The sequence below is a fragment of the Heterocephalus glaber genome, unplaced genomic scaffold (genome assembly GCF_053883595.1).
Source record: "Heterocephalus glaber isolate CG9 unplaced genomic scaffold, H.glaber_assembly_v1.0 deba00001428, whole genome shotgun sequence".
NCBI classification, from domain to species: Eukaryota; Metazoa; Chordata; class Mammalia; order Rodentia; family Bathyergidae; genus Heterocephalus; species Heterocephalus glaber.
In genome coordinates this window covers 16,244,099-16,256,179 of record NW_028258293.1, presented here as the reverse complement: position 1 = coordinate 16,256,179, position 12,081 = coordinate 16,244,099, and the positions used below count along the sequence as shown (strand labels likewise).

The 12,081-nt window shown below is 41.4% G+C and overlaps 1 protein-coding gene across 2 annotated transcripts in view; it reads left to right on the top strand.

Moving 5' to 3' along the window:
* Spon1 (spondin 1) overlaps nt 1-12,081 on the top strand; it is a 283,414-nt gene that overhangs the window by 69,217 nt on the left and 202,116 nt on the right. For both annotated transcript variants that reach the window (XM_013074649.3, XM_087211613.1), the window contains exon 3: nt 1,117-1,250. In XM_013074649.3, coding sequence (XP_012930103.1) covers nt 1,117-1,250 — 134 coding nt within the window. The remainder of the gene's footprint in view (nt 1-1,116; nt 1,251-12,081) is intronic.

Genomic DNA, 12,081 nt, shown 5'->3' with positions numbered 1-12,081 from the left:
AATGTAACTTTTTTGTATACCTAAAATGTACCAATAAACTTAATGGAAAAAAAAAAAAAGGAAAATGGCCTTTGCTTTGTCCAATGAAGAAATTATATGATGAGCTAAGGTATTTGAGTGACTTCTCTTTGCCCTTTTATTTAAGACTAAAAGGAATTTTTAAAGTAAAATATATTTTAAGATTTGATTTGAATATTAGTAATTCAGGTACTTAGCTTAGTGCCTAGCACATGCTGCAGTAAACACAATAAGCTTTATCCATTAATGCTGTTAATGCTACTTATGACTTGGCTAGTCCAAATCAGTTGGAGTTGGCTCTGAAAACCAATTGGATAGAAACAGCTTCCACCCAAAGATCTGTATCTATTAAGAAGGCAGAAGAGCTGAAACCATCTTGGAGGATGGTAAAGGTGTCCATATTGTTTGTAGTGTCCTAGAAAGTGGTGATAATTAATTTGGGAAACTATACATTCGTAAATATAATGGTTAGTAAGTAGACACTGCAGAAGTAAAAAGTGCTATGAAGCTGGGAGACTTTATACTTTGCTATACTTTCTCCAAAGGTATATTTTCTTTTGATGTTTTAATTTTGTTTGGTTGGTTTTTGTTTTATGTTTTTTGTTTTATTTTGTTTTGGTACTGGGGATCGAACTCAGGACCTCGTGCTTGCCAGGCAGGCGTGGTGCCACTGAGCTACATACCCAGCCCATAATGTTTTAATTTAAAGCTATAAAATTACAGTGGAATAATGTCCAGCTATATAGTGTTTGCTTTGGAGTATCCCTCCTCCATCCTCCTTCTCCTTCCTAAAGTGGAACACGGGGTTGTTCTGCTGAAATGAGCAAGATCATCACCTAGTGGTCAGTCTCTCAAAGTGCTGACAAGGTCTGTCCCAGGAGCACAAATGTGCTCAGTCCTGGTACTCACCATATGTTAATTCAGCGAACATTGACTGGGACTCTCTGCCAGACACTATTCTGGGGCCTGGGATATAGAGCTGCTAATGAAAAATGACAAGTTTAAAAATAAAATTAAGGAAGTGTCAATCCGGAAACAGGAGCCCTCTCAAAGTGACATTGTGTTTTAATGTGTTTATTTTCCTCTGGTTTTTCATAGATCATAGATGAAGAAGAAACCCAATTTATGAGTAACTGCCCTGTGGCAGTCACAGAAAGCACCCCCCGGAGGAGGACACGGATCCAGGTGTTTTGGATAGCACCACCCGCAGGAACAGGCTGTGTGATTTTAAAGTAAGTGAACATGGGCTCTTTACAGCATTTTTTGTTCCTTCCCTGACATTTACCAAAGGCTTTATGGTGTGGTTGCAGAAAGAGATTTGGCTTTACCGGGGCATTAAATAAGTGGTGTCATCTCTCTGCCATCCATTATCTCTGTTCCAAAATGGCACCATGGACCATCTCTGGTAGAATGCTACATAAGGAATCATTTGCCTGAATCTATTGTCATCCAGTAGGGTGATTCTCCTGATCACTCTCTATCTTGCTAGAGATAATGATGCCAGGGCTGCTTGAGAGAAATTACCATCCAAATAGAAATAATCATTAACTACTCCATCTAGAATAACATTTTTGCATTTCATAGAACTCCCGTCAACTAGAAACCTTACTCTGTTCTTAGGCTGACCTGAGGCCCAAATGTAACCTTTCTTAACCAGGACCTTTGCTTGATGATCTTACCTTCTTCCTGGCCATCAAGATTGCCCTCTATTGCTACTTCCCATCTGGCCCCCCAATCCTACCCTTGTTGAGTTACAATAGGTGACAAGAGGTAATGACTAGACAAAAGAGTTTTCCTCTGAAAGGCAACATTGTCTCAAATCTGTGTCTCTACAACTTTCTACTATAAAATTATGTGGGAGATGTAAACAGATGGGGAGGAAAACAATTTCTTTGGTCAAATAAATGTATCAAATGTTGCGTACTGACTGGATCCCTTTCTTACACATTCACAATACATGCTCCCGTATTGAATGTTTTGCAAAGTCTTACCAAAAAAAAAAAAAATCTGTTTGATTTCACCAGCATCTTCCAAACTTAATTTGACCATAAATCTCCTTTTATTTTTTCTTTTTGTAGTGACATCAATGAACATTCACCACATTGGGAAACATAGCCATAATCTATTTTAGTAGATTTAAAGGCCTCTAGGGACTGATGCTGAGAATTTTAGGTTCTCAAACAGGTACATAATCATGATTAGATGGCAGGGCTTCAACCCTAGCATCCAAGAAGTCATTTCTTCATGAAAATGAGAGCTGGGACCTTCTGAACCATCTTCTACTTCTTTGCTACTCTAAGGCCCTATGTATTAGGTTCATTTCCCAAATGCAGACATCTCAACACACTCAAACCTGTGATTAATCCAGCTCACCCCTGAGGAGATGCTGATAAGAGAGCCTCCCATGGTGGCGGTTCAGTCCCTGCAGTACCTAGAAACTGCAAGGAATAAAGCCCCACAGAGGACTCTGGAAGTGCCTGTCCATTGTCTAGACTCAGTCCTGCTTTTGTCTGGCCTCCCTTTGCTGCCATTTGTTTGAATAACATTCATTTTTTTTCATGGTTTAATGCGAGCTGAGCATCTTTCCTCGGATTCTTGGCAAAGTTTGATTCTTGGTGTTCATCTATGTCACCGATTTTTTTTAAAAAAAGCAGAATTGTTTTTAAATGAAATATCGATAAATTACAATATTAAACATACATCTAATATCTAGTTACAATGCTGAAGAAATGGGGGAAATGAGCAAAGACCACTGGTAAAAGAAGCTGTGTTCAGAGCTTGCTATATAACCAAGGAGCCTTCTGCAATCTCTGGCATTTGGCATGCAGAGGAATGGGGAAGCCTTGTAGTGACAAAAGGGAAGGTTTTAGGTCTGCACTGCTGCGAAGTTGTTGGCATGGGAAAGCTGGAAGCAGACTAACTAGAAGCAGCGCATTTTATATGATGAGTATGGAAGACATATTTGACTTTCCTGAGTTGAAAGCCACAGGAGCAAAAATAGAAAAGTGGGCAATCATTGATCAATTCCGGATGTTCAGAGCTGACTTTTGCAGAGGCTTGGGTCCTGGCTGCTGCCTGTTAGTACATTTGGTCTCTCGGCCTGGAGACTGGGTTTGGCTCACCAGTACCCAAACCCCCTAGCTCATAGTAGGCCAATCACTCCACCAAGTGCGGGGCTGTAAAGAAGGTAATTTGCAAACTGGCCCACATCTCTGGTTTTCTTTAATTTATTGTTCTTTCAAACCAGAACAATTTGATCTCCCTGGTAGAATCCAGAAAGGCATCTCTTGTTTACCCACTAACGATCAACATATGTGAACATATATTTATCCATTAACAATTAACATATGTGGCTTGTTCATTCACTTATTCAATAGATGAAACTGGGCTTCCATTTGCCCAAGAATCCAGGATATCTACCCAGCCTATGTATGTTTTCAGCCCTGGAGTTCTCATAGGTCAAATGGAAGAGAGAGAAAAAATCAGCCAGTACTCTCTATGTACCAGGAACTCAACTGCACATCTAGCTGACTTTGACTAATCTGAGTTTCACAGCAAACTACTCCATTTTAAAGAGAGGAGAAAGTCCCAGGGAATTAGGCAGATTCTTGAAGTTACGTACATTTAAATCTGAAGTCTTTGCTCTTCCTTTATTTTTTCTGAAGGGATTATATAGAAACTACTACTGTTCATTAAAAAGAATAATGTTTTTATAAATAAGACAAATACATTCACATTGTAAAGTTTCAAATACAAAAAATAATGAAATACAGAATGTAAAATACAGAACAAGCAAAAAATCCCTGGTATCTCCTCCAATAAATCCCAGTTTCCTGTACAAAGGCAGCAATAGATATCAATTTGTGGTGTATGCTTTAAACTTTTATCCATGCATTTATATTCATAAAGAGAAACATAAGGATGGCTTCATTTCTGTGAGAATTTAAGAATGCACATGGTATTGTGGTATACACAATGTCCCAAACTTGAACAGTCTTTCATTCGAGAAAACATTTTCGAGATTTGTCTAGATCAATACATATAGATCTACCTGGGTTTTTTAAGCTACTGAATATAATCTTTGGTATGAATGTTAACTGTTCCACAGTTGATGGATAATTACACTATTTCTAGTTTTTACTATTACAAATAATGCTATGATGAACATCCTGGTTTACTCCTATTTCAGCAAATATGCAATCTTTTATCCACAGTAGATGCAAAAAAAAAAAAAGGATCATAGGGCCAGGGATTTAGCTCAGTGCTTTCGCCACCTGCTGTGCAAGCCCAAGGAGCCAAGTTCGATCCCCGGTACCAAAAAAACCCAAAAAGCAAAGGATCATAAGGAAGACATATTTGTTATTTTAATAGCCACCACCAGATTTTCCTTCAAAAGGCTTGCCATCTTACATACTCTCCCTCGCTATGAACAAGAGAGGTCACATCCTTTCTGGTTCAATAGCCCTTTGTGTTACCAAACTTTAAGATTCTGCCAATCTGACAGTTTAAAATGGTTATCTTACATTTACTTACATTTCCTTGATTACTAGCATTTTATGAGGCTTTTCATATAGTATTTATTCCACTTGTATTACTCCCTCTGTGAATGGCCTGTTAATACTCTTGTCTGTTTCTCTAATGTTTCTTTTTAAAGTTGATTTTATATTTTTAAAATATATAGATATTAAATTTATATATGTAATATACTTTATATATATATATGTATTTTAAAACTTATAAAATACATCATTTTATTTAAAATAAATTCATATTTAAAATTAATCTCTATATAGTCCAGATAACATTTTATTATAAATTTCAAATATTTCTTTCTACCTTTCTGTTAACTTTGTTCATGAGTGTCTAATCATCCAAGAGTTTGAAGTTTTGATTTAGCCAAATGCATACATCTTTTTCCTTGTGGATTTTGATTTTGTATGTTGATTAAAAATTATTTTCCTATGCCCAAGGTTTTTAAGGTTTTAAAAAAGAAATCTAAGATCTTCCTATAATTTAATTTTGTGAATGATGTGGTGTCAGTAAGTCACAACAGGAAATAGATAGCATGTTCAAAATGAGGTGCCAAAGGAGACTTGAATAAGGGGTCTTTTACAATAGAATGGGCAAATTAACAGAGTGGGTACAGTATACCACCCAGGCTTGAGGAGGCGCCAGAGGGATGGAGAGGATGAGGTGAAGACCACTCCCTTCTAAGAGCCAAGATCTTAGGCTTAGGGAAGCAGCTAGCTTGAGAACCTCAGGCCTCCCCTCTTTCCCTGTTTTCCTTGGATTCTCCCATTTGGCCTGGCCCCACCCATGAAGATCATGGAGCCCATGATACAGTCCATGCAGAGTATCCACTCAGGCAAAGACTGGATGCAGAAGGATGAGCAGGTATCTGGAGGAACAAAGCAAAGGTAACAATGCCAATGAGAAATGAAAATCCACCTCTTTTCTCAAAAATAAATAGTTGTCCTACATTTATTTATCAAATAGTTTATCCTTTTCCCAATTGCTTGAAATGCTATTTCTTCAAATACAATTTGAAGTGTGTGTATGGTTCTTGGATTGAACTTAGGCCCTTAGCACTGAGCTACATCCTTAGCCTCATTTTAGTTTTTATCTTGACACCCAGGTTAGGCTGAAACTTGGCAATTCTTGCACCTCAGCCTCCCACAGTGCTGGGATTTCAGGCATGCACCAAAAATATAAAATTTTCCTACATCTCTGTTCTGTTTTGTTGATCTTTTTTTCTTTTCTTTTATTTTCTTTTTTTTTTTTTTTTGGTACCAGGGATCGAACTCAGGTCCTTGTGCTTGCACAGCAGGCAGCAAAACCACTGAGCTAAATCCCTGGCCCTCTATTGATCTTTTATCTGTTCCTCCATGATGCCTGCACCACTTTATAGCATAATTTTATGTTTTGATAACCCATCCTTACTCATTAATCTTCAGTGTACAATGTCCTTGGCCATTCAAGCAGATTCATAATTCTAGGTGAATCACAGAATAAGTTTCTTGTTTTCAAAAAACCCTATATTGGGATTTTGAATGATGTTGCGGTGAATTAATAGTTTTGTTTTTGTTTTTTTTTTTGGGTACTGGGGATTGAACTCAGGTCCTTGCGCTTGCACAGCAGGCAGCAGGCGGCGAAACTACTGAGCTAAATCCCCGGCCCTAATTAATGGTTTAATATAGGCAAAGTCAGCATATGTAGCATATGTGTTTCCAGTAAAAAAAAAAAAAAAAAAGTCCTATCTCTATTCAGGTCTTTTATATCCTCAGGAAGTTTTATAATTTTTCTTCACCTACATTGTATATTACAAGGCTTTCCCCTATAGGTAATTTATAGTTTTGTCTTTTTTATGCATCAAATCTATTTTCCTCTGACACTTTCTAATAGTTTAGGAAGGCTATTGACTTTTGTACCTAAAGTTTCCATCTGGACGATGTTAACTCATGGTAGTTCTGATGCCTTGTTCTTTCGTTCTTTTGTGATTGTCAGTGTAAATGATCACATCTAAAATAATGAATATGTATACCTTTTGTTTCTTTTTCATATTTTAATCTATTATCTGGCACCTCTAATGTACTAGATAATGATATTCATGCTTATTCTTGATTTTAATGGTAATACGCTATATTTCACTTTTAAGTAGAATATCAAGTTGTATAGGTTTAAAATTTTTGCCTTTTTATTTTATGAAAAAATAAAACAAAATTTCATGACAAAATAGTGAGAGAATAACAATAGTTAATGCACTATGTATCACTGTCTTCAAAGTAATTAGAGTACAAAACATAGCCCAAAAAGTTTCTAAAATTGTTACCTTTGATAAAGTTGAAAGAGACATATTGAAAGTCATGTTTGGGAAGCCAGCCAGCCAACCAGTATTCCGTGTGCACCTGCCAGGTGCCCAAAGTATATATCAGGCTCTGAGAAAGACTCAGAGTAAAATAATGATCCCTGCTTTCAAGACATTTTCAGTCTGGTTGTGATGTAAATAAAAATATGTATGCAGTAATTAGCAAACCCAAGACAAGCATGAATAAGGGACAAATTAAGCCTCGTTAGAATTTAGAAAGGAGATGAGGGAGGAATGGAATAATCAGGGCTTGGAAAAGTCTGTGTTTATATCTTGAAGACAACAGTGGGGTTTGGATAAACAGATAGAAGGGAAGAGGTCATTTCAGGTCAGGGAGTGGACAGGAAAAAGTGAAGCAAGAACATAAGTGAACGTAAATATGGCAGCCTGAGGAGACAGGGAGTAGACAGACTTGTTGAGGTGGGGAGGCTCTGAGAACCAAAAGTCACCGCCAATCATAGAGGTCCTCCGGTGTCAACATGAGGAGACCAAACTTGATTCAAGAGCAGTGAGGGACTACTCTTGGTTATTAACAGCCCATAGGTTCATTAAAAACTCAATAAGGATGTTTAAATCTGGCAACAAAGTTCAGGTCAGATGAAAGAAAAAACACTAGCTTTGTTGCAAAGCCCTGACTTGCGAGAAGGAGAATTTGTGTTGCTCTGTTTGGGTAATACTCCTGGGAGAAGGGAGTCTGGTAAAATAAGTTGCAGTTTGCCGAATGTCTACAGGTGGCACCTCTGAGGGCCACTTGGGTGGTTGTGTTTGGTTGTGGTATTGGGAATTGAATCCAGGGACTTCCCGCTGAGCTACACCCCTGGCTCTCCTCATCCTCCTCTTTGAGGCAGGGTCTCACTAGGTCACTACACTGGCCAGGCACAACTCTAGCTTGCAATATTCCTGCCTCAGTTTCCCAGAGTGCTGGGATTACAGGCCTATGCCATCATGCCTGGCAGTTGATGGTGGGTGGTGGTGGTGGTGGTGATGGTGTTTGCCCGAGAAGCCCAGGAAGGCCAGCACACAGCAACTATGACTTTCCTTTTGGCAAACCTGACACCATTTCCATTTTCTATTTGGATGTGAAAATTTGAGCATTTCGAAATTACAGGCTTTCCAGGCAGCTCTCTTGAAAGCTTTCCCTGTGCCAATGAATGACCCAGCACTTAAGGTTCCCATGGCATGCTACAGTGTTGCTGCAAACCATTCCCGCAAAGTGCGTAGAACACGTTTACAGACCCCACCAGAAGGAAGTCCTCTCTCCTTAGTCTGACAAGTTTTGTTTCCTGGAGTGATCTTCTCTTCCCATGTATTTATTATCTTTGGGTACATTTCCAACACATGTTTATCCCTTCCTGGAAGGATCTGAGACGTGGGTCACTCTCCTGCAGACATAGTCATTTGCTGAATTCAACTTTAGCAAACAGTGATTATAACAGTAATAACAGCCAAGAGCCTAGCACTGTTCTGGTATGTTACAAATACTTATTTCATCCTTAGAGCAGTCTTATGAAGTAGATACTAGGGAGGAAGGGGAGGCACAGAGGTTAAGTAACTTGCCCAAGATCCTGGAGTAGGATCAGGGTTTGAGACAGAAACATCCGGGCTCTATAACGTGTGATCTTCATATTGGACTCCATCATCTCAGATTGCTGCCATGGGTGGGGATGAACTCCGGTGCCTCCGTCTCTCCCAACATCTTTAGTAGCCAGATCTTGGCAATTGGGCAACTATCCATTCCATCACTTGCTTTACACATGTTGCCTTATTTCTAGACACCGCTCATCTTACTATTGCAAGGCCTTCCTAATTGAGCACACTAGCTCCTTGCTTTCTGACACTTCCTCAAACTGGACCTGCTATCTTCACTCACATCTGAGTCACACTTCCTCAACACACTTGCATGGGGCTCCCCGTCACCTTGAGATGAAGTTTTAAGTCCTGATCAGAGCGTCTCAGCCTCTCCCTGTCCTTCAGCAGAGTGTCCCCCTCCCGCCCCCCACCACAGCCTTGCACTGGATACCTTCCTGAACTCTATTCTCCAGTCTTTCCTCTCTGCTCTTTCCATTGGTAACCTTTATTGAGCACCTCCTGTGTGCAGACTCTGAAGGCACAGAAGCTATCTTTGAGGGTATCGCAGTCTGGGATGACAGAACAACAAAATGAATCAGGTGCACAGTTCTTCACCTGCAATGCTGAAATTCAAAGCTCTAAAATCCAAAGAACTTTTTATTACTCGCTTAAGGCCAAAACTTGCCCTTATTTGACTCCATTCTTTGTAGTCTTTAGTAAAAGCATTCATATGTTTGATTGTAAGATGCTATTCCAGACTCTGACAGGGTTGTTTAAAAATATGTGGAATGTGCACTGTATTATCTTTCTGAAATTCAAACATATTCTGCATTCCAAAACACATCTGGCCTCCATGGTATCAGATAAGAGACTTGGCCTGGATGCTGTCAAGGGTAGGCAATGGAGTGATAGAAGCATTCACCACTCAGGGTGCTAAGGAGTGAGAGGAGCCCTCTGGCAGGACTGGGTGTCATAAAAATGTTTCCAAAAGGCAATATGTTTCTTGCTACTGAAATGACCTAGTCTCAGCCGTCAAATCCATCAAGATCTGAGAACTCCTTCAGTATTCCCCACTGGCCAGAGACTAAAGGCAAAATGCCTTACCACAGCTCTTGGTGATTGGCCTGAGCCACCTTTACAGCCTCATTTTTAGGAGCTGCTTCTGCCCGCACGGGACTGTATGTCTCATGGAGGCAGAGGTCGGTTTCGGTCCTCTTTATGGTTTTCATGCGGGGATTGGGCCAGATCTGACTCAGTGCTTTTTGCCTTAAAAATGGGTCTGTTGGACCACAGCCACGTTCTTCCATTTACATATTGTTTAGGGCAGCTTTCACAGTACAGCAGCAGAACTGAAAAGTTGCAAGAGAACAGATGGCCTTCAAAGCCTAAAATACATCTTATCTGGCCCTTTGTAGAAAAACGTTTACTGGTCCCAGCTCTAATGCATACTTCAGGGCTAGGAACTCAGTGATCACTGATTCATGGCCTGAGTTTTCCTGAAAGTCCAGCTGAGACAAAAGCTTGTAAACAGGGAGTTAATCTGGGACGCCCTCTCAGGGAGCAGGTGCAAGGGATGGCGGTGTAGTTTGGTGGGTTTTATGGGCTTGGCTGTCACTGCAGGCAACTGGGGCTTGATCCCACTGGGGCCTTTGAGGAAGCTTTGTGGCACGTGTCTGAGCAGTGTGCCCAGGACAGAGAGGGTGAGCCACTCTTCATCGGCTTGCATGCTCCATCAGTCAGGGTTAGCTCTGCAGCATTAACTCCTCTGAGTTATACACATGTGAGGCTTCAGCAGACAGTGTCAGGGAAGCTCTGGAACAGGAAGCAAGAGGTTGTCCTGGAAGACTAGGTCCTCAGCATCCGCATCTACCGGAGCCGAGCTGGTCACTGCAACAGTGGCTGGGGTCAGCTTTGGGCCCCTGTGAAGCAGTGATGGAGGTGGCTCCTGTGGTCTGAATGTTTGTGCCCTCCCCCTTCCACCACCAACTTAACATGCTGACACCAAATCCCTGGGGCAGTGGTATTAGGAGATGGGCCTTGGGACTAATTAGATAATGAAGGTGACCTCAGGAATGGGATTGGTGCCCTCATAAGAGCAGACACCGGATCTCATTCCCTCTCTCTGCTCTCCACCTTGTGAGGTTATAAGAAGACACCCATCTATGAACCAGGAAGAAAACCTTATGAGGCACTGAATCTGCCAGGGCCTTAATTCTGGACTTCTCAGCTCCCAGAACTGTGAGAAGTAAATTTCTGTTGCTTCTCAGCCATTCAGCATTTGCTATTTTGTTACAGCACCTCTAACAAATTTTTTCCACCAGTTCTGAGGATTGAACCCAGGGCCTTGCACACGCTAAGCAGTGTTCTACCACTGAGCTGCATCCCTGGGCCCGCCTGAAAAGATTAAGACTGCCCAGTATGTTGATTAATCAAATAATAATAAAAGTAGCTTATATTTATTACCAAACACTGTTAGATGCCTTGGATACCTTATCTTAATCCTCATAGAGGCCCCGTAAGGTCTTCACTAGCAGTCTTCTCATTTTGTTAATGAGAACACTGAGGTTCGGAGATTTCATGTTCAGGTAAATGAGTTAAGTAATGGCATCAAGTAATGGAGCCAGGCCTTAAACCCTCTTCCACCCAACTCCCTGTTAACTTCTGAGCTGCATGCCTCTCTACTTCACCTCTGCCTCAGTTGGTCTGTAGAAGCAGGGCAGAGTCCCACCTGTGAACCAGGGGAGAGAGCTGGGCTCTGTCTGTAGGGAGAGATGTGGTTCACTAAGTGAAGAAATGAAATGCCATTTAGACAATGGAAAACAAGCCCAGGGATGTGGCAACAGAAAGGCTTGTTAGTGGGCAGAGAGGATGAGTATTAAAGAGGAATTAGCTAGCGCTCAAATTGCTTTGTAACTTCACAAGGTTTACTGGCTCTTTTTATCTAAGAGGGAAATAATGTGGAAAATCCACATGGGATGACTGTGTGATTTAGAGGAAAATAACAGGGTTAGAAGGATCTGATGTGGCTAGCATGAAGCTTACCCCAGTTTTTCTGGCATAGGGTAGCAAGGAGAACCACAGTCTCCTTTGTCATAAGTCAGGGCGGCTTCACTTGAGGGAAGCCAGGACCTCAGCAATGCTAACCAAGGAGGCAGTGAGGAGTCAACAGAAAGGGGGCTGGGAAGCCCAGATCCAGCCAGAGTGGCTGGTTCTTGGGAGAGCAGTTGGAAAGGCCAATGCCATGGCTAAAGGGCAGCATACTTGGTCCAGGAAGACCCTGCTTCCCAGGGCCTCGCAGCCAACAGGTGGAATCCAGATGCTAAGGATTCCTGGAAGACCAGCTGTGGTGTGAATCTGGGGGAGCAATCCAGTGACAGCAGAGTTTCATTTAGCAGCTGAGCTCCCAGGTGCAGGATCCAGCCCCAGGGGAGGAAACTGGCAAGAACTGAACAGGAAGTGGGCTGTAGAGGTCCAGGTGCTAGAGAGCACGCCAGGCACAGCAGTAAACTAAAGCTCAAGAAGGAAAACTAAAGCCTCCATCTGTGGACAGTTCCAACATCATGTGGATCCAGGGGAATGACTACAACTGGAGGGGCATGCAAGAGCACATGGCTCCCCTCAGTTGTGCA